Raw genomic sequence first — 26132 nt, forward strand, 5'->3', positions numbered from 1 at the left:
CCAGGCCTACTCCTACAACCCTGAGGCCCAAGCCCTCTTCCCCAACAACCAGTGCTGCAAAGGAGTCTCCTGTAACAGGGTCCTCTGCACCCACCACAGCCAAAACCAGCACGCTGCCATCTCCTGCTTCTTCTCCTTCCTCAACAGTGTCCTCAGCATGGCTCAGCTCTTCACAGCCGGGTAAGGCTCCTTTCTACCCATCCTGCTCTTGCTTGCTTTTTCAAGCTCGCCTTTTTTGTGTCACTCTTCCTGTTGTCCCTACATCCATTGTTGCTTTCAAAAACCACATCCCAGTTTTGCATTTGTGTGGCTGGTTACCCCTCCATTAGTTTCCTTTGACCAGCTTGGTTCCCTAGTGTAGTCTTGGGCCTGTGCACTGGCTCTGCCTTGGACAGAGCTAATTATTGTTCCCAGCCTGTTTCCTGGTTCTGTTTTAGATGTGAGCCCCAGCCAGTGTTGATGGCCCACAGGTGCTTTGTTGATTGCTCAGGATTGCCAGCTGAGCCTCTGGGCCTCTTCCGTTTGTCCTTTTGCCAGCCAGGGAGCAGGCATGGGGTGGTCATGATGTCCATCAGGGACACAGCCTGCATAGCTGGCCCAAAGCCGGTGGCCAAGGAAACACTGCCTACCACACATCATGATGCTGAGCTGTACCGTGGGAGAGTTGGGCAGTTACTGCCAAGTAGCCTTTGCTCGGAGACTGGCTGGATATTGGCGAGTGGTGGGGGGATGTGGTGAGTGACTGCCTTTGCACCTCATAGGTGGATCTTCATTTGGTTTTTAGTTTCTTCACTTCTGAAAACTCTCTGGATACGTGTGGGTGTTCTGCTTTGGCTTTTCTGATTCTCTCCCCGTGTCTGAATAAGGGGAGTGAAGAAGTGGCCAGATGGGCACCCTCAATTTTACCTGCGCCTTCCTCCTGACAGCTTTCACCCCTGAAAAGTCCACTGTGCCACACATTGCGCCACCCGTGACCACGCACAAGACCACGACCACCACCTCCATCAGCCGCACCTCCAAGACCTCTGTCTCCACTGAAGTGCCTCTGGAAACCTCTCCAAATCCCAGCTCTCCGCCTGCCCCCAGCAGCCCACTCAGCACCCGGCTGCCATCCACTGCCACATCTCCATTCTCTTCCGCTTTGGCCCCAGCTGTCAGCACAACGTCTGTGCCTACATCCCTGACTTCTTCCACAGTTAGGTCTACTGAGAGCACTACACATTCTTACTTCCAAAATACCACATCCACTCCATATGGCAAAACATCTTCATTAGCTGTCCCTACCAGTATCTCTCCCCAGTCCAGGCCAGTGTTGATCCCAACTGTTTTATCTACAACTATTACCTTTGCTCCCCCTGTTATCACTACGGCTTCTACGGAGTCGGCAGAAAGGAGTTCCCTGCAAACAACAACACTGACCACTGCCCGCACAACATCATCTCCTCCTCTCACCTCTGGACTTTCAACATCACTGTCCTCTGTTGTGCCATCAACAGTGCCACATGGTAATGTACCTCCATATCATTTCCTTGATCGTGGATTTGCTTTAAATGCCTTTTTTTTTTTTTTTTTTGATGAGTGTATGAATTTTCTTTATGTATCCTTTGGCCATGATCCTATTTGTACCCATTGGCTCCATCTTTCCTTTTTGCCCTTTCTGCAGTTATTTTTTGTAAAGCTATTGACTGACATCTTAGATTTCATACAGGTTCCCTGCTACTCAGTATTTTAAACATGAAGAAGTATGAGTTAAAGAGTCTGACAGGATGCACTTCAGGAGAGCCACAGAATCTTTGTTCTGTCATCTTACAAAGCAGTGTAAGAAACCTCTTATTGGAACAGGTTATCCCCTCATTACCCTGCAGCCTTCCTGTTAGCTCTCACATGTTCTGCACACTTGGGCATATAGATACAGCATCTTAGTCTACTGCCCAGTTAGTAGTTGTCTTATTTTCCAGTAAGAAAATCCCAGTCATACTACAGCATTAACTGAGCCTTCCCTGCAATGATGTTCAATAATCTATAACCTTTCTCTCAGCGGGGAACCTGACTGTGCTTAAAAGATCATTGTGCAGGATCAGGTGTGAGCAGTGCATGAATTGCCTTCATTGTTTTCAACATCTTTGTTCTCCTTAATATAAACTTCAAACACTCTCTTTGAACTCCTTGGAAAACTTGCGTTTTCAGCCAGCTTTCTGGTTCAAAAAGTGCTTAGCGTGGTGTTTCAAGGCAGGAGAAAATGTAACACTGACACATGGAATTGTTACCCAACATGTAGCACTAAACATTCTCCCGAGTAAGGCAAGTTGTAAACATCTGGCTACCTATAAATATATCCTTAAAATGAATAAATTAAGCCATTTTCAAATAAGTAAAGTCTGTGAAAGAGAAATAATTCTTCCAGAATGAGCCAACTGGTTGTTCTCTTTGCCTCTTTGTGTTTGCAGCAGAGGATTAGTTTGTCCATGCTGGACTGAATGTGTACTATATTCTTAACAGGTTTTTTTTCTCATTTTAATTCCAACAACTTCTGTTTTCTTAAAAAAAGAACTTTATTCATTTCTTTTGTTGCCCCCAGGGTAAGCCTCTCCTGCAACTTTAGTGCCCAGTTTAAAAACTTCTCTTGCTGTGCAACTCACTTGTGACTTGTTAATTATCTCATGCAATAAGAATGGTTTTCCATGAAACCAGATATGGAGGTTTTTGGCATCTAACAAAGGTCACTCAAGAAGACCAAGATGAATTTGAGCAGAATTTTTTTCTTTTTACATTTGACAGAGCATTGTAGAGAAGTTGAATATGAAGAAGAAATAACTTACAAAGGCTGTTCCACAAATGTCACTTTGAGCCGATGTGAAGGATCATGTCCATCTTCAACAAAGTAAGGATAACTGAGGCTGTACAGAACTAAAGTTGTTTTCCTTATTTGGTCAGCTCTAAGCAGGGAAATTTTTGAGCTACTGTGCCTTTATAATTGAGGGAGGAAAATGTGGTTAGAATCCACCCAGCAATATACAATGTTGCTGTATAAACCAGTTAATAGCAACAATAAGGTTATTTATTACACAGGGATTTTCATCTAATCAAGGATGGTCATCTCACTTCCTTAAGTTTTTGTTGTTTTGTTTTTAAAAAAAGCCAAACATCAATGCTGCAGGTTTGGAGGGCCTTTTTGTTGTTTTGATGGTTGGGGTTTTGGTTTTGTTTTTTGCTTTTTAAAGCCTGGAAAAGTGGTTTAGACTACAAATACTTATTTCAAATAGCTAAGACAGTAGAGTAAGAAATTTCACCTAAGGTAAGTAATGTCAATTCAGTTGTCTCATAACATGCTCTTAATAGTGTAACTCAGGTATATTTTATAGTTACAAGGTTACTGTCTGAGCCTGTGCAGTTCTGCTGCCCATTAGGAGAATTTGGCAGGAAATCAAGGCTTCAATACAAGTAAACAGTGCAGCAGTATTAGAGTTCAGTTATTGGGGGGAGGAAAAAAGGTACATTCCCAACAATCCAAGCCAATACAATGTTCAAGAATGGAAAGCAATGAAGGGTTTTGCTTTTGCAGGAACTAATTTAAATTAATCCTGATGCTAAAAATTGTCCCCTTCAAAGCACATTCAAGTGTTGCCCAGAATTTTGAAAACTGAATGACTGACCTTGTATCCTGAGAGTTGACAAAAGGGCTGTGAAACCTGGAGGAAGACTTTTAGAGTTAAGGTTTGTCTCAACTGCTAAGCAAGTTGTGTTTAAAACGCAGTTTTAACTGAAACCTAGAAAACTTTCCTCTGCCTCAAAAGAGGTTTTCCCAAAACACATTTTTTTCCTTACCTCTCTTTTTCCCATACCTGAGTTCTGGCCTGTTACCAATAGTGTTTCCCACTGACAAAGAGAAAGGCAGAACCAAGGCCAGCAGGAGACTGAACACAGTCAGGAATCAACAGCCTAAGAACTGCAGTGCCTTGTTAGCTGACCTCACACCCAGAACTGGCATCAACAGTCACCACCTCAGATTCCACCACTAACTGTTCAGAGGGAGAAAGGGGTTTTCATTCCTCTGTGGACTGCAAAAGGAACACACAATTCAGCATCTGCAGAAGAGACCTTCTGTAAACTCTAAGTAGTCCAGTGCACAGATTTAACAAATTTAATCCCTCAGAAGGCAAAAAAGAGACCAGGGGATTCCAATTCTATTAGTTTTCCAGTGAGGTCTGAGGCCTAACAGTTGATGAATCGCAGACTATCCTGAGCTGGACCCACAAGGATCGAGTCCGTCCTGTTCTAAAATGGAAGGCAGCAGCTCAGCACACCAGAGTTTCTGCATCATGAGAACTTAAAATGGAGTCATTTCCCACGTTGTTTGTAGCACTGCAGTTGACAGAACCATTAAGCTGAGGGCTCTTTCCTCTAAACCTCCCACCATAGGAAAGAAAGAAGTTCATATACTTGAAAGGCTGAGTGCCTAAAATGCTGTAAACAAATACCAACTGATTCTCCCTCCCTTCCACACAGGCTGGACGTTGAGAAGATGACGGTCACCACAGCATGTGGCTGCTGTAGGCCACTTGAACTTCTTAAGAAGCAATTCCAACTACCATGCCAAGACCCAGATAGCCCTGGAAGAAGGCTCACCACAGAAATAATTGCATTTAGTGGCTGTGTGTGTAACTTTGACAGTTGCACGCACTAGCCAGACCTGGTGGCTGCAGATACCATTTTTTGTAATTAAACTCTGATCATAAGTTAATCCTTCCACAGCTCATTGCTGGGTTCTCTTGTACTGATTACACGGAACAGCCTTGCTGTCAGGCTGCCTGAGGAGCTGCCTGAGGAGCTGCCTGGACTACCAGTGGAATTAACAGATAAATTATTCCTGATCAGGAGCAGGGTGGGGTGCAGAGGAAAGAAAGAACAGGCACAGAAATCAAGAACAGGCTCAGGCTGGGGATCGGGAGGGAGAACAAGAAACTGTTTGGCCTTGCTCAGGGTGATTTATTTAACCAGAGGCTAAAACCTGGCCCACGAACTGGGCAGTAACAGAAATTCAATGCTCAAATAAAGTAGAAGGAACTGAATTTGCTAACTCCTTTCTTCTTATTTGACAAATTATTTTTAACTGAAAAACAGTCTTATTAGGTTTACTACAGTCAACTTGGACCTGTGGAAGAGCCCACTACTTCAGTGGGAGAAGGGAAGTGACCTGTTCCTTGCCTCTGAAGGTGGACACAGCAAATGTGTTCATCGTCCACAGATGACAGGGTTGCAAAGTAAGGTGCTACATGACCCAAAAGTGAATGGTGAAGTTTCCACAAGCACCTTTAGTGTGGTGGGACATTTCTAGAAACTAGTATAACTAATACACACACGGAGCAGCTTTGGGACAAAGCAGGAAGCTGAGGGCATTTCTCTGTGAGAAATCGAAGCTGACAGGCATCTAACAGGATACAAGCGGTTCACACAAACAATTTCTACTTGCTGCTACTCGAGACAATCTTTACTTTGTAAGTCATTTAAGAAAAAGCTGTATGATTGCACAAAAGTTCAGTGTCCTTTTTCCCCTTTTAGCAAGTGTAGAATCTGAAACATATATTTAAAGCTTACATGAGGTTATTTAGCAATTTAGATTACTTGTCTTCCACAGCACCATCAACCCTGCATGCAATACAGGTGTGTGCTGCTTAGCTTCACCCCTTTCCCACTATTAGAGCAGTTTACTGCAGCAAGTACTGCTCATGTACTTACTGTTGTTAAACACTCTAGGGAGAAAGATTTTACATCTGGGCCTTTTTAAAAATAGAGTATTTATAACCTGTAACCAAACAAAACAAAATCAAACTTGCTCACTGAGGAAGCAGAAAAGTGTAATTCCAGTGAACTAACCCACCAGTACTTCTCAGAATCACAGCAGTTGTGTTCCACAACCATTCCACGAGAATATTTTTTACACTTTCATGCCCCCAGACAAAAAAAGGACAGTTTCATCACTGTTCTAATCATTTATTTAATCTTAATATGTTCTTCTGATGAATATAGTCTAATATATAGTCTTCTATATGAAAATTCTCCACTTAATTTGACAGAACTTTGTTTTATACAAATAAGACAATCACCATAAATGTTACATACTGGAGTGTAGGTCAAGAATGAACATATGCTACCTGTTTTGCTATTCAGTTATTTTCACATGTCAATGCCTGAAAATACTGCACTTAAAAACAATAACACTGTTTACTGCAGAAATTACTTTGTCTGCTTGACAGGATACATCACTGGTAAGTTAACCATCATTCACAAAAAAAAAAAAATCAAGTATTTGTCTTTAATTTGTTCACTTTTCTGCTCATGGCTTCATTGAGCTGACATTAAATACAAAGAGTGAACAGTCATAAGCTTAACACAGTCACCACTGAAAAGACACTTTCCCTTACCCCCCCTCCTTCCCATATTTTAATGCACATTTTAGCACAGCTTGAACCAAAGCAAAGTGAAATAAAGTAGTGCAGTGTCTCAAGGTGTCCTTTAATGAGGGCACAGAACATTTTTCAGGGGGACAGATATACAACAGGATTTGGAAAATACAAAAGAGAACCTCCTCCTCTGTCTTTGCTAAGACTCCCTTTAGTTCAGCACATCAGATTTTAACAGAGCAGCCAAGAGCATGGTTAACATAACAGGACTAATAATGAGACACAGAACATCGAGAGGCCAAAACAAAAGGTATTCCATCAGTATTTGCCAACTGCCCAACCTGACTGCAGGAACCACTCACCAAGATTTTCAATGACAACATTGATGATTAAAGAGTCTCAAGTAAGAAGAATGTGAAAGGCCTTAAAGGGGCCAATTGTTCAAGAGAACTTTTGCAGAAAGACCAGACCTTTAGCCCAGTTTTCAGCCTTCATATCCATAGTTCCCAGCCATTTCAGGAAAAACAAAGCATATCCCCCAAAATGCACACATCACAGCCAAACCTTTGTTCCTCATTTTTCACTTTTGCTCAAGTACCATCAGCAGCCTTTAGCAGAACCAAGTGACAATCTCCCAGTTCCATGATTTAAGCTCAAAGCACTGAAGACAAAAAGCAAGGCACACTCAATCATGGAGAATCCTGTCCCCTGCTGAGCACTGGGCAGCATGACAGCAGCCGCATTTCAATGTCATTTCAGTGTCACCACTATGACTTAACACCTTCATTCCCTGGGCACACTTGTCTGTATGTGTTGTGACACACCAGTCCCAGGCCTCCTTTCAATGACCATGAGGAAATCTTGACCTGAAGTTCCCTTCTCCTGTCAGCAGGAGCTGCTTTTGTTCACCATGATCTGTAGCTCTTGCTGCCACCAGCCCAGGGTTTCTAACTGGGCTACCTCACCTGCTTTGGTTTAGCAGCCTCTGTTTCACCTCAAGGCTTGAGGAGCATGAGCCAAAATTTCTGTTCACTGACTTCTGCAGAGGCTGCAATGAGTTTGATGTGAAACAAGGTACAAAGACTTTGGCGGTAAAAACCACTAGAAAAGCTGAACATTTTTGGGTCTTCTACTTTCAGTTTCAGCAGTTTTCTACACCATGTTGGACTTTTTTACCACTGACAGGAAAGAAACTGCTTAGATAACAGTTATTCAGCCTCTTGAGTCTGAGTATTAATGTACACTGGGGAAAAGATATTGATTAAAATCACATTTCCACCTAAGAGTGCATGCCTTACAGCCCTTCAAGGGCCCATGTCTTCCCACTTCTTTTACACAACACTAGTTTCTGCAGTTAATTGTATCACATCATTAGGACTTTTACTTGTGAAGTCTGATGGCAAACAGAAAAAACACAGAACAGAATATTTAACTTCACTGAGAAACAACGAACTAGTACATACTCATTCACCCCCTACCAGAGAAGCTCACCTCATTTATGGAGATAAGCAGAAGGGTTAAGAATAGCTTTTGTGTTCAATCCAAAGATCAGAAAACATTAAGATGTAAAATATTACAAGAGTAATACTCTTAAGACTCTGGTCCTGTGGCATTTTTCAAATACAAAGATTGGAGACACAACATAAAAGTTCACTTTAATCAGATTCAAACACATCTTCACATCTGCCCTTCCATCCAGTAGACAACTTGTGGCAATGTTCAACTTTATCAAGTTTTGATTCTACATTAACACGGGAGTTAACCTTCCTGAGCAGCAGTACACTGGTGTCTTTCAGCTCAGAGCAGAGGAAGTATCTCTTAAAGGTACTGAAGCAGAAGGTTTTTGAGCTGTTTTCAGCTGAAATCCTTGATTGCCACAACAAAAACGATTTCCCTTCAACAAGTTTAAAAGCCTGACCTCTGCAAAAAAAAAAAAAAAGAGCCAAAGACAGCCCTCCCACCCTTTGTGTAACACACTAAAAGCCATTTTAATGGAAAAAGTCACTTCTCTGTACTGTACATTTTACAGTCTTAATTTCAAACAAGGGTCAAGTCCTATTAAGGCAGGGAGCTGGTATTGGTTAACATTGCAGTACTCAGACAGTGATGTACAAGACATTTATTTGCAGTATGATGACAGTGATATAAGTGGAAAAACCAAAACTGACATGGTTAATATTAAAACTGTTCGGACAGCAATTCACATAATCTCTGAGATACAGCTTCTTTACTTGTTCGTAGTGTGAGCCTATACATCTGAAAAAGAACATAAAATAATACTTTTAAACAGTGTGGCATTAAAGGAATGCACAGTCAACAGTCAAAGCTAACAGTTACCTCTTACTTGCTTCGTAAGCTTTGGTAGGAAAAAGACTATAAAACACTCAGAGGCAGCGAGCCACCGAGTAACACAGCCTTTTCAAACCACTGGCTGAACCAACCCTATCTTCAAATCCTTGTTGGGAATTACTGTTAGTCAAATGTTTTTTGGCTTTAACAGAAAGGAGTTGTCCTGATCATCTGTTAAAGAGGAGCAAATGCTGTAGAGAAGTCTGAAGACCCTGTACAACCACTTCTTCAGGGAACAGAAGGCACAACCACCCAAACCTTATTTTTTTAATCCTTAGTTAATTTTGATAACACCTCTGTCAAAAAAGCTTTACTAAAAATACTCTTAATGTTGTACTCACTTGCTTATGCCTTCTCTTTTAGCCAATTAGTCTTTTACTAATTTAAAATAGGAAAAGAAAGCATGCTTAATCTGGTCCAAAGTGCACAAGACAGTCTGGAATATTACAATGATCTCTTCAAGAGGAAAGAATTGCTCTGAAGAAGCGGCTTCCCCAGCAGGGCTAGGTCCAGCTGCTACAATTTAATTTCTTGTTGCAGTCTGCAGTCATAAGCAGCTACTGCAATAGTGATTATTTAAATATCTTAAGGGGTTTCAGATACACAGAGATATTTAGTTCAAATGAGAACTTGTATCTAAGCTGGAGATAGTTACACAGATACCTGTGCCTGGAGGTTGGGTTCAAGGCGCAGCAAGCATCCAATCTGAGTGGTTTTTGTGTGTATGATACCAGCACCAACAAAGTTAGCAGGATTGGGATCTACCTCCTCAAGCAGGGCAGATCCAAATCCAATTATCTGTGAAAGAAACCCAGAAGATTTAGTGTGGGGAGAGGAGGACACAAATACCAAGCATACCCAAACAGTCATTATCAAACAGCAAAACAAGGAGGAAACTAATTTTCAAGTCTTCAAGACAAAGTCATTAGTACAGATTTTTGAAGGCTAACCCTGATAAGTGAGCTGTTCTGTAAAAAAAGCTCTTTTCAAAAGCAACGGAGAAGTTAAGATTTAACATCAGTCTGTCCTGGTTTTGATTACAGCCATTCCTGTCTTATACAGTCACTTCTGTTTTGCCTAAGGCAGCCAGAAAGTCACTTTCCTTTTCTAAGGAAAAGTACCCCAAGTATAAATTAAGGCTTGAACTATCTTCCAGTTCAGTTTTAAGCAGTGAATTGGTGCTTTCCTCAACAGCTTCAAGTCTCCAACTGCTACTAACGACTGCATCTAATTCAAACCACAGCTAGAAACTGTCCACTCAACTTAGCACTGCCACAATCTATCACACGGCATGGACTCACCCTTTCACTGGATGATCCAACTGCCATATAGACAAAAAAGCACTAAGTTTGCTTATACCACGTGCTAATTTGGGCTGGGATAGAGTTAATTTTCTTCTTAGCAGCTGGTATGGGGCTGTGTTTAGGATCTGTGCTGAAAACAGCTGGTAACACAGGGATGTTTTAGTTATCACTGAGCAGGGGTTACACAGAGCCAAGATCTTTTCCGCTCCTCACCCCATCAGTGAGGAAGCTGGGGATGCACAAGGAGCTGGGATAGGACACAGCCAGGACAACTGAACAATGGGATATCCCATACTGTAATGTCTTGACTCAGCATATAAGGCTGGGAAAAGAAAGAATAGGAGGATGTTCACAGTGATGTTGTTTTGCCTTCCCAAGTAACTGTTACACCTGATGGAGCCCTGCTGCCCTGGGGATAGCCAAACACCTCCCTGACAATGGGAAGCACTGAATTAATTCTTTGCTTTGCTTGTGTGCATGGCTTTTTCTTTACCTCAACCCACATGTTTTCTCACTTTCACCCTTCTTACTCTCTGTCCGGCCCCTCTGGGGGAGGGTGAGTAAATGGCTGTGTGGTGCTTAGTTGCCAGCTGGGGTTAAAACGTGACCTGTCACTACCCTGTACACTATGAATTTAAAGTATCACACCATTACCCACCTTTGCTTTTGTGATCTCTGCATCCATCGGGTGCTTTGCTTTAAAGATATTCTGTACTTCCTGTTTTGGACTGCAAGACAAGGCAAGACAAATACATTATGAACAGCATTTCCAATAGCAATTAATTCCACTGGGAGAACTCATGGCTTACAGGACTGAGTATGGGATGAGGCACTGCACCAGCTACATTCACAATATACCTTTCTCTTCCCTCGCCCACCACAGGAGGCCCAAGTACAAAGTCTTACTTGCTCAGCTGCTTCCAACGCTGAAAAAAGTCTTGAGAAGACATCTCTGTTGGCTGGAAAAATTTATTCAGAGTGATGGGTAATTTTACTGAAAGGTTTTGAAATGTTCCACCGTACCTGCAGATGGAATAGAAAAACCACAGTGCATGTGGCAGCCTCAGCAGTGTCTCAGCAGAAATCAGCCAAGCAACTGAGGAACTGTTTATGATTAAAATCCATCAACTGCACATGACATTTCTAATACAGTTTCAATCCACTGTTAAATAAATTTATTTCCTCTGCTTAGATGGCACATGAATTGGCAGAACTGCTGATAAGGTTCTCTCAGTTTTAGCATCGATTTATCCTTCTAGATAGCACCCTAAGGGGTGAAAATATATCCCTGTGAAAACACACCAATAAAAACCAGTTTAGACTAAAACAACAGCATGTAGCTCAGAACTCAGGATTTTATAAAGCTGAGCTGATGTTGAGTGGACAGAACAAGATTCTATTTCTGGTTGCATACACTTCCAGGCCAAGTTATTTGCAGAAATGTTCTTGGTTTCCAGAAGGGAGAAGTTACTGCGTATATTCCTGTCAAGATTTCTTAAGCAAACAGGAAGACTGTTGTTTTATATAGATAGCAGAGACAGAAGTCATGGAGACATTTTATCAGTGGCTGCCTCTTGACTGTTTGGTTTGGCTGGGGTTTTAAACCACATTGTTCCAAGTGGATTCTCCCTAGCACCTTAAAGCTTCCTCAGATCAAATTTTCAAGTTGTCCACCCAAGAGAGCTTTGTGTGTCCATATTTTGCATTTCAGTCACAGGGCCATGGCAAATTTAACATCTTTCCTCCAATGAATTCACTAACATTTGAATCCTTTGTTTTACCTGAACTGAATGTTCAGGATTGGAGCTTCCATGAAGTCTGACACACATTCGATGTTCACAACCTGCTGCACCTGTGCACCTCCATCCACTGTGGGGTCAACAGGTTTTGTCTGAAGATTCAGGCGTAGAAAAGTAGTTAAGGAAACAGATCAATGAACTGATAACTTGAAAAATGCATATCTTCCAAAATAAGCTCTGTGATGAATTAGCATCCATACATTTTCACTCATTCTCTATGTGCTACTGAACATTTAAAGCTCAGTTTTTGTACAAGAAAGGAGTTTGTGGGGGGTTATTTTTTGTTTATTGGCATTTTTTCATATTGACACATCTACAAGCAATAACTGAAAATTCTGAGTTAACTGGATATTCTTAGAGATGCCCTTAAAAAGGTGTGAAGGCACAGCGCCTTCACAATGAAAGCCACAGGACTACTTTGAACGTGACAGAGATGCCTTGAGTCAAACATGCCTGATTAATCTCCCAGAAATCCTAAATTTTCAATACCAAGCATTAAGGACCAGCCATGAGCTTATTTTAAAGTGCCATCATCTTGACATACACGTATTCCATCTCCATGTCAAGTTTTAGGTTATCTGCCAACGCAGTACTTGAAGGACACATTTCTACCTCTTCTACTTAATGTCAGTAGCAAAAGCTACAGTTCGAGTATTTATTCAGCCTAATTTCTTGTTATTTCAGAAGAAAAATTTGTGTTTACAACCAAGGCTTTAAGGAAAGAATCTTTCATCCCTGCTCAAGACTTGTTCTTTTTACAAGAACTTTAGAGAGCTATCAGCAAGTTTCTCATTTTTTCATGTTCAAGGACACCGTGCCTTGATCCAACAGATTTATTATATTGTGCAGCAATAAAGCACAAAAACCTAATAAGAACAGACACATGCTACCACATTTAAGGATATTTGACTGAAGGTCATCTGAGCAGATTACTGTTGGAGTAAAATTCAAGAACTGCGTTGATGTCTTATTACCATAGAATATGAACATACGTCCTGGAAAGAGAAGAACGAAACATCAGAATTTTTAGGCCACGTAATCAAAAACATTGAACTACTTGTGCTTCAATTCCCTAACACATTATCTTTCTACCTTTCTTTAAAACCACTTTTAAGAACAAAATAGAGTTTATATGCTTTATCTCACCAAGACATTCACAGTTCAAAATGCAGTGATTTAACCAAGCCATTAGATCTCTCCTACAGCAGCTGTCACACAGACAGTTAAATCATCAGTGGAAGTCTTTCAACTGCTGGAGAATTTTGTTAAAATGCTACTATACCACCAAGAGTTTTACAGAAAGGGCAAAGTGAGCAATTCTAATGCCTGTGTTCAAATCCCATCTCTTTCCTAGATGGTTCCAGTCTCTTGTGCATTCAATCTGATCCGAAACGCATTGTGTCTCATATCATTACAGTAAGCTATACTGCAGGATACAAATTTTGAGAAGAATGGTCCTTTATAAACCTGGCTGCACCGGCCATACAACCAGGCAGCGAGAGCTGGAGTGCTGGAGCTTAACACTCCTGTTTCATCTCAGCTACCAAAACAATCAAAAAATTTAAGGAAACAAGAACCCACACGAAAGCCAGGGATGCACAACAGTGGGAGCTGTAAAACAGCTTAGGCCTATAATGCTATTTCCCTCTTCAGAAGCTGCAATGTGAGTCCTATCTGGAATATCATGCTGGCACTGTGATTGATAATGCAGACAGCCAACCACGGCACAACAGATCTTACCCAGGTTCTGTCGAAATTCAGACTTCAAGCCAATTTGTAGCAACTGATTTTCAAATAAGACTCCATTATTTTTACACACAAACCTAGGGGAAGAGAGGGAAAACATGTTGTAAATTGAGTCACATTAAACAGTATTTAGAACCACAAAATTCAGGGCTTACACAGAGGATGAAGATTGCGGTTAACCTAGAATGCATCAATCTGTGAGAGAGGCCTTTGCAGAAAACTGCAGTTAGAAAAGACGATTTTACAACCAGAACCACCACTCGTAGGACACTAAAAGAACTGATGTTTTTATTTGATAGGATGTCTGAGAAACTATGAAGGAAACCACAATATGCTATATACACACACACTGTCTAATAAAGGATCAGGCAACAGATCAGGATTTTTCTTTTTAGTCTTGAGAACTTCTGTAACTCATTAGGTTGGTGCAGAATTGGAAAGTTTGAAGCTTTGACTGTTTAAACCTGAAAGAAAAAACCCTCCTTGTTTTATCATTTCTGTATCACCTAAGCCAACAGACATGTACTTTTTCCATTGTGAGAGAGGAAGCCCATTCTCCAGTGATCTCAGTCCTTTCTATCACCCTTCACTTAGAAGTATAAGAGGTGGTCAGCAAACATCTACCTTTGCATACAAGGCACTTAAAACACACTCCCAAATATCAGTACTTTTGACAAGTACTCTGTTTTTTATTTATTTCCAAATAGTTGCAAAACCTTAACACACAACTGGCATTGTCTCATTTTAGAGCAGTGTGTGATAGCACTGACTTGTAAAGGCAACTCTAACCTGTGTATTTATGAGCCTGTCACAAAATCCACAGCATCCACAGGGGTGTTCTAGTCACAAGTCTGACAATACATGTTTCTTTAGCTTTGCTGGTATTAAGTTAATGAACAATATAGTTTTGCTTTATAACTATATTCTGGAAATTGCCCAGCCTTGCAAGGTTTTAGTATTGCTTACTTGTGAAAAAGCTCATCAGCATCATGCACAGTATCAGCTGGTTCCTCAGAAACTACCTCAGATGAAGCCAGGTCAGGGCTAGTTCAGGCAGCACAAAGGAAGAAAGGCAGTAGCGACAGAGACAGCAGGAGTTAGTAAAGACAGCTTAGAGCTTAGTTACTTCTTTTACCTCCTTCCTCAAAAAACGGCACTGCTGAGCTTAATGCACAAGAAATTGATTAGCTGCCCTAGCTCAGTACCCTAGAAAGGTTTTAGGCATTAGGCAATGCTTTCCCACACTTCTCTCCCCCATCCCACCCCGACTGTTAGAAAACAGCAATCCTTCAGGAAGACAGCTGAAGTGTTCAGTAAATGTAAACCTCTTACAGAACCAAGTCCTTTTAGGTGTTTAACTGTGACAGCAAAAGTGTTTAAGTTGAAAATCAAAAAGGTAGCTGCATATTAGCTACTACAAAGGTGTGCTTAAAAGCAGAGGCCTCATCAACCCTAGGAACCCTTCTATTGACAGGTGCACAATCAGTTCCTAAAAACACACAAGTATTAAGCATAGGCAAGGGTACACAGGCACACAGAGAATGACTTACCCAAGCAACAGATTAGAAACAAAAGTGACAACAGCACTAAAAAGAGGCAGGAAACTGTAAAAAGCAACTTCTCAGTATCATTAGAGAAGCATTTCATCATCTACAGACAGACCAAGGAGTTGGGCATTGCTATAACTTTCTTCTGCAGAAAGAGAAAACTCTTTTTAAGTAACATTTGCTTATGAAGCTACTAGCATTGGTTCCTTTTTTCACACTCTTAAAAAAAAAAAAAAAGGGGGGGGGGGGCATGAACAAGCTTCTGTAGCTTCCCAAAATCCTTGTTTTGTGCTGTATGATCAAGTATCACATCTGACCTTCCAGGAGAAACACAGGATCCAGTATTAATCACTGCAAACCTGCAACAATACATTGCCTGGTATAAAATTTTGATGAAAGTGTCAGTGATCCAGGCAGATCAGTTTCCCTAATAATGTCTTTTATATTAAGCTGCATTGAAAATTCATTGTGCCAACATCCAGAATTTGGTCCTTGACAACAGTAATACATTCTAGTCCAGTAAGACAATTGATTTTAAAGACATTCTGTGATTTTATGCCATTCATTCCCAAAAATTTAGCCAAATAACATTTGAGAGTAACCACAGGGGCTTTTAATACTAATGGGGATAATAATAATACATGGTACCTACACTACACTTACTAATGTAATTGTAGTACCAAATCCCCTTTAAAAAAAAAAAAAAAGAAAACCACTTGTTCTTTATCCCCTTTTCACACCCCTTTGTCAGACAGTAGCAGAAAAATTGAAGTGTAGCATTAAAATCTGGGAAGCAGTATCTCTGGATACAATCCATCTCACTGTTTCAGAAGCAGCTTGTCATAAGTGGAGAGACGAGAATGCTTTATGAAATGAAAATAAGAAATGTATTGATATCAGGACAGATAACCCCCACTTCAAGATGTATGAGATGCACAAGCAGCTTAATTTAACAAAGAAGCAAAACCAGCATGAAAAACAGACACTATTGTGTGGCAAATATCCTCAGGTTGAGTACTACAGACTTAGTTTTTCCATTACAAGAGATATTCAATAAAGACACAGCACATCCAGCAGAGTGTCCAAGAACACTTCTCTTGCTGCAAAACTACCACCCCGGAACGCACTCCATATGCTGGAACAAAACCAAAGTTATGTGTGCTTTTCCTTCAATCCTGTTTTAACAGACAAATTCTCCTTCAAATTCCTTTCAGGGTGACTTAATTACCTCGCAAAGTTGTCATCAGAACCAGGAGCAAGAGGTGCAACTGCAGAAGCTGAATCTGAAAATACATCCACGAGCAGGCTACCACTAGAGGAAGGTGGGGGAGCTGAATTGGTGACAGGGGCAGCACCCAGACCCAGCAGATCCGCCGATGGAGAAGGAGTAGACTAAGGAAGACAAGACACTTCGGTGTTACACTGCAACAGAACTACAACAAAGCTGTCTCGTTTGCACAGACAACTAAGCTATGGCAAAGTGACTCTCCCCACCCCAAATCAAGGTTTGAATGGCTGCAAAAGGTTTCACAAATGCAGCAGTTACCACGCTGAATTTCAACTTAAGGTAATTTACAGATGTGGTTTTCTTTTTTTTTCCTTTGAAGAGAGTTATGTCCATCTAACCGTTAAATAAAAACAAAACCAAAATTCATCTAAAATCTGGTTCTGCAGAAGAAAGATGACAAAGATGACAGTTTTTCCCCCCTCGCTTTTCCCATCAGTTTCAATGGAAAGTAAGTACTCTAGGGAATAAAATTCACATGTTGCTTTTCTTTCATGAAGAATCCATCAAGAAAGCAAGTGGCTTTTACACAAACCTAAATCACAGGTCATCACAGCATCTTTAAAATTGACTATCAGTTTAATCCTGGGTTTCTGAAGCCTAGCAAATCTTAGAAAGAATGCAAACCCAACGAGCAAAAAAAGCAGAGCCTGTAGCCAGTTCAAGCTGCGAACACTAGAGGAAGAGACAAGATGTTTAAACTGTTTTTTCCTCAAATAGAACAAATCAAACAGCCAGGACATAGAATCATGCAACAGAGGCTGCATATATGTGCCCAAGTCACATGCAAGAACAAAGCACAGACTGTTAATCAAAATGGTCATGTATTAGACATCAGCAGCTTCCACTGTGCCAGATAATCTGAGGATGAGTCATGAGATGCATTTGGATGTATCTGAAATCTTGTTTTTGTAAGCCAACTCCAAGTTATCATACATTCCATACAGTTTAATGAAAAATGCCCTGGCAAAAGACTTTTAAGAAGCCAATCATAACGACCTACTAAAAATCCCAAATTTCTAACATTCTTGGAATCTAAACCAGATAAAGCCACTGGTGAAAGTAGCACTGGGCAGTCTGTTACATGGCTGCAACCCATGAAGTGCAGCTCATAAAGCATGATGCAGTATTAACTGCCAGTCACCTCAATTTGGCATTCGAAGAATTTTGCTGGAAAGAGAATTTTGTCCAGTCAAAACTGTTGCACTTGGAGTAGCTGCTCTTATACACCGCAGTGACTAAGTAGTAAATTATTATGCTTTAACAAACTGGGCAAGGAGCATGCTACAGTATTTCCTTCTCTAGGTAATCTTCTACAGCATCTTAAATCTAATTACAAGCTATTCTAAGCATTTAAACCAGAAAGAAGTATTACATTATGGGAAAAATTGATCCTACCAGCTTTAACTGAAAATAAAATGAGAAGTTTCAGCTCAGAAGAAAAAACACCTGTGGACTTGTCTAGTATAACTGAACTTAAATATTACTGTCAAATAAAAAGCAACAACTTTGTATTGATTTAAGGACGTCCTGGTGAAGGTAAGTGTTGTCCACTTTTAAGAAAAACAATAACCCAAACCAAGATGAAAAATAACATTAGACAAAGCAGCAAACCCAGCTGATATTCTTAAATTCAAGTTAACTCCTTTTAAATATCTTAATTTTATAATCTCACCCTCAGTGCAATTTCACTAACAAGGAAATTCACATATCAAAAATGAACAGCAATATTTTTCAAACAACAATGTAAAAGGGATTTTTTTAGGTTGCAGACAGTTTGTCCCCACTACATAAGATTTCCAAAGGGAAACTGCATCCAAGCATGCAGTGAGGGGAAAGCAGCTGTACACCTCCTGCTTTATAGCAAACACCCATAGCTTTAAGTTTCAGATGAGAGGTTTTAAATCCCAAAAAAGTCACTTTAGGACACCAGTCTTTTCTCACTTGCACACCACCTAATTTAGTGAAATAACTCAGTTATTTATTATTAAATAACTCAGTTATTCATTAGTGAAATAGCTTTTAAACTCACAACAACACTGACAGGTTCAGCACTTCCATTCATGTCAGAGCTCCTCTCCTTTTTGATCTCTTCCAGGTCAGTAACTGTGCCTGGGCCTTTCTTCTTCTTCAGTTTAGCCAAAATAGAAGATTCCCTCTCTGGAAAGGGAGGCATTTCTTCCAACACTGTAGCCTTACCATTAGGAAAAAAAAAAGAAAAAGTATTAGTTAAACTTCAGAGAAAAAGCCAAACCAGCTTTGAACAGACACACCCTTATAGATTGCATAAAGCAAAAGCAGAAGTAGTTACCCACACAGAAAATTAATATGCAGTTTATTTTAGTGAGAGATTGATTGCTTTTTTAAAAGAAAAAATTCTTTAAAACTTTCTCAAGTCCTCCCAAAGCACTTGGTTAAGAAAACAGGAGTGTATCACTTCTCTGAAACAGTGACAATAAATTAAAAAACAAAAATTAAATAATTAGATCATAGCAGACCTAAGGGTCCTTAAATCAGGCAGACCTAGACTTAAACGACAGAGAACACTCAAGTTTCAACTCAGACCTAAGCATTTATTAGATGTCAAAACCAAATGCGCAATGCTGTGCTCAGACCTGAGAGCACCAGGTTAAACCACTGAACTTCAGGAGACTACACTTTTCCTGCCCACCATTAAGTAAGTCCTCAAAAGAAAGCCCCCCCCCCCCCCCCTTTCTGACATCCAAATCCTCTGGCATCCTGTATTGTGCCAGCTCTCCCTGGCTTCTCTGCTCCGGATTAACATGTCTTAATGGTCATATGTCCCACTACAGCAATAACAATTTGGAATTTAGCTCTAAATTAAAGATGACTACAACAGAATTAAGGAGACTAAAAGAACCAGCACCCACATTGTAATCCTTAATCCTGCACTAAGATTTCTGAGCAATCAGGTAAGGTTTAGTTGAGTTTAACCTGCTGAGAGCACAGTACTGCATAAAAAAAATAAAAATCTTTATACCTACCAATATATCAGTACTAGCAATAGTACTGAGCCTCAAATACTCAACAGCTCTCTGCTGCAGCTCAACATCAGCATTCTTTAGCTGACTGTCACTGCGCAGCACATCTTGAATTGTAGTTTTGATTTCTGGAAACAGGTTCACAAACTTGATGTAGGTAGACAGAAGCAGAGCTCGGGTAGGAACACTACACAGATGAAACTTGGAATGTAGCAAGTTGAACTGGATGAGGGGACTTAAAAGATGGAAAAAAAAATTAATTTGTTCAGTTTTTGTTGATAAGACAAACCATATTATTGTATTATTAGCAAGAGCTGAATGATTTGTTAACTAGCCTTCAGGAATGCTAGGAATTAAGTTCTTTACAGAAAGCATTACTACTTCAATTCAGTATTTTAGAAGGTGTTTTACCTTGATCTTGGATCACCTGCTATCAGATTTCCAAATTCTCCCAAGATGTAGCCACCTACTTTTACAAGATTCTCATGGCATGCTGGAGCTTGAAGGGCCTGTAACACATTAATAATCGTTGATATGCAATGTACGAAGAAAACATCTTGTCTGTCACTTCCATTCCCGCTTTTCTCATCTACTTTCCGGCAAGAGCAGACCATGGATCTAGGCACTACAGAGCACTTATGAGAAAAACACGATGGGTGGTATGATTTCACTGAAGACTCTAACGTGAGTATTACTTGATTAAGAGCACTCTTAGGCCCATCTAGCAGCACTGTGGACTTTTGATGACAGACAGAGCTCCTTAAGTTTCCCCTGTTACATCATGTGGTGCTTCCTTAATTCTTAGCTCATTTTGAAAGGGAATTGAAAACAGTTACTCTCACCTCAAAAACAGTCTTTGCTGCATATCCTTGCACATCGTCCCTGTTGATGACAATCTGAATAACTCGGTACCACACTTCTTCACTGACATAGTCACCAGCAATGCGGATCAGATTCAGGATTGTATCCACATACCAGGTGTAATCCACTGCATACTTCTCAGCTAGAATCGCAACCTTCAGAACCTGAGCACACAAAAGAGAACACAGAAGGTTGGTTAGCTCTGACTATGAGCCCTATACACCTGGTGATGCCCCACACTGGCCCAGAAGCCTCAGTTTCAGATGCATGAGCTTGTTCATTTGTTCCCACAGCCAAGGTGAAAGGTGAACATTGAAATGCTGTGCCAGAATACAGCAGCTGCCAGGCACATATTGCTTGCCCTATAATGCATTCAAATATGTTGTATCTTTGCGGCTTTCCAATTGTGTACCTAAGTGATCAAGAGCAATTTATAGAACATTTTTTGTTTGCTGTAACACTGAGACAGGATCAAATAGGAAATTGGAAACCTCTCAAAAAAAGGCAAAAGGAAACTCAGGATAGCAGAGGCAAATAGTGTTACCAAAGCATAGCTGACTCTTTCAAGTCATACTTAGATTCCTGTATCCTGAAGCAAACAATCAGCTTCAGGGGAGACCCCACACAATTTATTACCAATTGCATTTACTACTCTTAAAAGAACAGGTCAGTATAAGGGAACAGAGTGAAATTCTCACTGCCTGCCAAATCAGAGCACATTGCCAACAGCAACCAGACAGCACAAGAGGAAAATCAACTAACACTGTATTTACTCCACATTCACTTCTCCAACCAAGGGACTTCAGCACCTACCTAAGCTAAATAACTACTGTAAGTACAAGTTTTGGTTACCACCCTAAAGAGGTTTAAGTTGAGTATTTCAACTTTTATGCTATTGGTAGGAAGGAGACAGGTATCAGGCCTCTTAGCTGATAAGGCATTTGTTTTGGGACCCCTTAGACTGAACATTCTCAGAGCATACAAAGTCCTACCTAAAATAAGTGTTTACCACTAATTTTTGAAGCTATTGGACAATTGACTAGAGTAGGACCTAACCCTCAGATGTAGACAGTATGTTGGCTCACATATGAAATTCATTTCGCTTTCTATGTGCACTGTCCTGAGACCAAGATCAGCTTTTAAAATTCTTAAGCTTCCAAGGTTCCCCCTTTCCCCCTGGATTAGTTTAACCTAAATTCTTTGCTACTAGACTACAAAGTTTGGAGGGTTTTGTTTGTTTTAGTATTTTTGTCTGGGTTCTTTTTTTTAAGCCATCATGAAAAGCAATCTCTATCACAGACTATGCAGCACCCCAATCAATAAATGATACTTATGGTGCCAAATCCAGGTATGAAACAAATATTTAAGAAAAACACCAACAGCTTACAATTTCTTCTCTAATGGAATAATCAGCAGTCTCCAGGTAATTGAGCATTTCAGCCACAATCTGCTGGGCATTGCTTCGGTCACACATTGCATACAGGAGATCTACAGCTCTTTGTCGTACACTTACATCTCTTTCAGTCTGCAAAAAGACACAGAGTAAAGGTCAAGAGGATTTCATCCTTTTTTTGGAAAGTACATGCAACTTAAGAGATGAAACTTAGTATTATACTCAGTAAAATTGAAAACAAATGAATTTGCCTAATTTTTCAGATGCAGAATGAACTCAGATACACCCTTTATATAAGCTGTGAGTTTCTTAGGCTATTTTTCACTTTCAGTCACCTAGGAAGAGGTCAGTGGAGACTCAGACAGCTTCCTGCTTTTAAATACTACCACAAAAATTCAAATCGTGAGGTTTTGTTTCTGTCACATACTTATTCGAATTTGTGCAGGTGCTGAAAGAATGGAGGAGTTCATACAGAACACCTCAGTATTACAGAGAGTAGGGTGAGTGGTCCACTATGCACTGAGCAACTGGTACCAGTGCCCATAAATGCACCAATAACTGGCTGAAATTGTTTCATTGTTACCAGGCCAAGGAGAACTGAGCTACCTGCAGGTTTAGTGTTGGGCATAGCTTGTAACAACTGAACTCCAGCTAGAACAAATACATACTTTGAACTTAGACAAATGTATAAATATGTTACAGCATGAACTTGGAAGAACACAAAGCATTTAAACATCCAAGTGCGTAAGTAAATTTATGTGCAGATCAGTCTTACTCTTTTGACTTCTGCTATGTCACATAAACATTGTCTGGGAACGTGTCTTTCTGATTTCTGGTCTTTACCATTCTGCAGTGCAAGCTGATCTGTTCCACCACTCCCCACAAGCTACTGCAGTGAAGGAACAGTGTCCAACACCAGCAAGACAGTAATAAAACTGCCTTCCCAGGATTCTCAATTTTGAAATTCTACATTTTTAAACAATTACTCATCCTCAGCCTACGCTCGAGCAGATACCAGTGTTACAGGGAACACAGCTACAGGTATCAGATTTACCAGCAAGGTGTAGAAATCAACAAAAGCTGACCTCTGTAATTGCCAGCACAGCAAGATTTTGCTGGATTGAGGTAAAAAAAACTGAAGCAAACTTCAAAGAATAACTCATTTGGTCCCTAGGTATTATTAACTTAATTAGGGACGGGGAGCTTGGGGCAGTGGGGGAGAGGGCATTGAGGCAGGGGAGAAGACAACACTCAAAACCAGACCACACACTTCAATATTTACCTTCAATGCATTGATAACTGTTTCTATGTGTGTTTTCACAGCCTCATGTGAGAATTCAGAGCTGGCAAGCGTGCACATGCTTTCCAGTGCTAGGTAACGCAAATTAGTTTCTCGGTGCTGCAAGAACTGACCTAGCTGGTTACAGGCACGGACTAGTAGGTTTGGCTCACTGCACAGAACAGGAGAGAAAGTGAAAGGGTTAAAAGCAACAGGTCTGAGAACACTCAATTCAGAATACTATTGCTGCAGTGAAAATTACTTTAAATGCCTCAAAGTGTCTGCTAGAATGCTTTGCTAGTGAAATGCAAATTCAGATACTGTGAGCAAAAAATCTCTGTCGGATTAGAGCAGTGGGGTCAATACAAAACATCAAATAAAGAAGCAGCAAAACCCAAAGCTACACAGTTCACTGTTCAGTTACACAGCTATGGTTGTGTTCCAATCTAGCAAGCAACTTCCTATCCTTTCCTCCTCAACTCCCTCCCCCATTAAAATCTGATTAACTGTTTAAGACAAAGCCCCAGCTTTTCACTTTAAAAACCCCTCTGATAACAGAAGTGTTGCCCCAGCTTACCTGTCATGATGTATAATTAAGCTTATTGCCTCAAACAGGACAGCATTCTTCGCGTTCGAGTGTTGCACTTTCTTTGACTTTGGTGGCTCCTGTGCTTTGTTGAGGATGGTTTCCAGGCATTCTGTCAGACGGCCACGTACCGCAGGGTCTTCTGGAGAACAATGAGCCATTGGACAACTTCGTTTGCTCCAAACCCTCATTCCTACCTTAGGTTTTCCCCTGGCTAAATCGAAATTAACTAAACTATTCCGAGACATTGAAAACATTTACACACCCCAACATACACACGGGAAAAGAATTCCAAGCCACACTCTTTCTGGGTGAGAACAAAAGTCGAACACAATCTGCACTACAACATACTTTGAGGCTTTAATATAGCTGATAATATTAATTAATGGTTAAAATGGCAGCTGCCAGTGATTTGTAACATGCACACTGGTTAGACATTTTGTTAAAATTAAACACAAGATAATTCAAAAGGCCAAGTAACTTAGAGCTACTGGAAACACTCAGGAGGACAAACTTCAGTATCTTTGCCTTAAGACAATGTGCTTGCACTCCAAGCTGCGGTAACACTGCAGTGCAGCAGATCTTTGGAGGCAGTGTACTGCGTAAGACAGATGACCAGAGCTGTGATTTGTGCATTACCTGGAGGTGGATAGCACTGTAACAGCCTGAGAAGTTTCACAGATAGCCAGGGAGCAGGAACAAAGTAGTATGTGTAGTCCTGAAGGTCTGTTGATGCAGAAGTTACAATCTGTAAAACAAACAGCCAGCATGTCAGCTGCTGAAGTTAATTGATTCACAATCAAAGAACACTGTAGGTCACCTCTGACAGAAGCTTAAAAAAACTGTGTCACTAGCAATATCTAGTTCAGTAGATTAATTAGGTGCAAGCTGCCATACTGTGAGTACACCACAGTAAAAGCTGGAATGGAAATCCAGTTTTGCAGACACAGTAGTCTAGGAAGTCTCTTCTAAAAAAAGCCTATTCGCTTTTTTAAAGGCTTCATTCTTTAAAGAATGAAGACAACCATCTTGTAACATCAAAATGTTTAACCAGAAGCTTGACTTCCTCTGTTCCAGCAATTCACAGATTCAGCCAACAGTCTGGTGGCTGCTGATAGGTGAGCCTGTAATTCAAGTACAAGATGCTATGATAGGCTGACCTAAAGCAGAAGGACCAACTAACACCTTCAGTAATAGCCAGACAGCAAAGCAAAAAACAGATAGTATTCATAGAAGAGGCTTTACATACATAATGAAATGTGATAAGGATTAGATTACCCCTCTTTATAGATTTTTTTTTACCCCTTTTATTCTAGGTTAACCATGAGTTTGGCACTAAATAATTCTACTATGAGTTTGCTCAAAACAGTTCTACCTAATTCTTACTGCTCCATTACAGAACAGCCTTTCACTTCCCTCAGCACTCCCTTGCTTTTAAGTATTAGAAAAAACCTTGTAATCTGAAAAGAAAGTAAACTCTGACCTACAAGTAATTTGGGTATAAGACTGCATAAACCTGGGTGTAAAATACAATTGTGAGGCAGTAGCCTCCCTAGTCTTGCACGCCTTCCAAAAGGAGGGGGAAAACAAAATCAAACAAAACAGTGACATCAGTTTTCCAGCACAGAAATGTTAACTTACAGACATGGCCCTCTGCTCCTCCCTGCCCCTGCTTAACCCCCTACATAATTTACAGACTATCAGATTCTTATGATTATTAACTTAGCAGCCTCCCAAAAGAAGGAACAGGAAGGCAATTTGTCTTGTAAGAAGCTTGGATAAAGCTACAGTCTGTATTTTTGAGGGGTCTGTGTGAAGTCTGTAGAATCAGTCTTTGATCCAAGTATTCTTTGATATTACAGTAACGAAGTGAGGATTACTACTTGGAGCACAGCAGTGATTAAACCAAGAAAGTTTGGGCAAGCCAATACAGCTTTCTGTCCTGGTAAGCAACAAGGATTTAAAGAGGTTACCTGAAGCACCCACATGAAGTGACACTGAATCATCTTCACATTTAATGGTACAGTAAACTAATCTGACCCTAGAAAGCTGAACAGGAAGCTAACCTGATCTAGAATGCTGAGTAAATTAATCAACAGTGAAGTATTATCAGGGTCATCATTGGACTCACTCTGCTTAATCTAGACACTGCCAAGGAGACTGATGTCTTAAACTCTTCCGGGTTCTTCTGTGCCAAAGTGGTGATCAGACTTGTAGCTGCAGTAACCACACCCTAGGAAAAAAAAAAAACCCCCCACACAAACAAACCTGTGTTCAGTTCTGTATCAGTTTATGATGCTGCCCATTAACACCTTTCAATTCAACTTTTTTTAATATACAAAAAAATTTGTTTATCCCCATTACAAAGCCCTACATTAAAAAAACATTTATTTGGCTAGCAGCCGGACTAATTACACACCTGCAGAATCCAACAGAATTTTCAACAACATGATACTGCCATGCTTGCAGAGCATTTTATGCTAATTTTTGTATTAGCTTTGTCTCATGTTTGGATAGTACATCTAAAATAAGAGAGCTGTATTAAAATTAGGCCTGGACACAAACTGTCTTATTATACAA

At 40.4% G+C, this 26132-nt stretch overlaps 1 protein-coding gene and 1 long non-coding RNA gene across 5 annotated transcripts in view; one reads left to right on the forward strand and one right to left on the reverse strand.

Moving 5' to 3' along the window:
- The first annotated feature begins 1153 nt into the window (after nt 1-1153).
- Nucleotides 1154-5055, forward strand: LOC136292273 (uncharacterized). The gene is made up of 3 exons (XR_010721873.1): nt 1154-1505; nt 2779-2881; nt 4507-5055. It is a non-coding gene; the product is annotated as an uncharacterized lncRNA (long non-coding RNA).
- A 915-nt stretch (nt 5056-5970) lies between these two features.
- Nucleotides 5971-26132, reverse strand: part of AP2A2 (adaptor related protein complex 2 subunit alpha 2) — a 45659-nt gene continuing 25497 nt past the window's right edge. The window contains exons 6-23 of one of the 4 annotated variants that reach the window (XM_066187749.1): nt 25684-25785; nt 24192-24300; nt 23544-23694; nt 22970-23138; nt 21682-21819; nt 20276-20458; nt 19845-19942; nt 19437-19668; nt 18464-18625; nt 16375-16538; nt 14566-14643; nt 13594-13676; nt 12759-12848; nt 11836-11959; nt 10961-11077; nt 10713-10782; nt 9414-9548; nt 5971-8657 (exon numbers count right to left, since the gene is read on the reverse strand). In XM_066187749.1, coding sequence (XP_066043846.1) covers nt 8580-8657; nt 9414-9548; nt 10713-10782; nt 10961-11077; nt 11836-11959; nt 12759-12848; nt 13594-13676; nt 14566-14643; nt 16375-16538; nt 18464-18625; nt 19437-19668; nt 19845-19942; nt 20276-20458; nt 21682-21819; nt 22970-23138; nt 23544-23694; nt 24192-24300; nt 25684-25785 — 2283 coding nt within the window. In that variant the 3' untranslated portion in view covers nt 5971-8579. The remainder of the gene's footprint in view (nt 8658-9413; nt 9549-10712; nt 10783-10960; nt 11078-11835; nt 11960-12758; nt 12849-13593; nt 13677-14565; nt 14644-16374; nt 16539-18463; nt 18626-19436; nt 19669-19844; nt 19943-20275; nt 20459-21681; nt 21820-22969; nt 23139-23543; nt 23695-24191; nt 24301-25683; nt 25786-26132) is intronic. The other 3 variants (XM_066187747.1, XM_066187748.1, XM_066187746.1) reach the window with 3 other exon arrangements.

The sequence above is a fragment of the Chamaea fasciata genome, unplaced genomic scaffold (genome assembly GCF_029207755.1).
Source record: "Chamaea fasciata isolate MVZ Bird 193981 ecotype frontalis unplaced genomic scaffold, bChaFas1.0.hap1 SCAF_7, whole genome shotgun sequence".
In the NCBI taxonomy this organism is placed as follows: domain Eukaryota; kingdom Metazoa; phylum Chordata; class Aves; order Passeriformes; family Sylviidae; genus Chamaea; species Chamaea fasciata.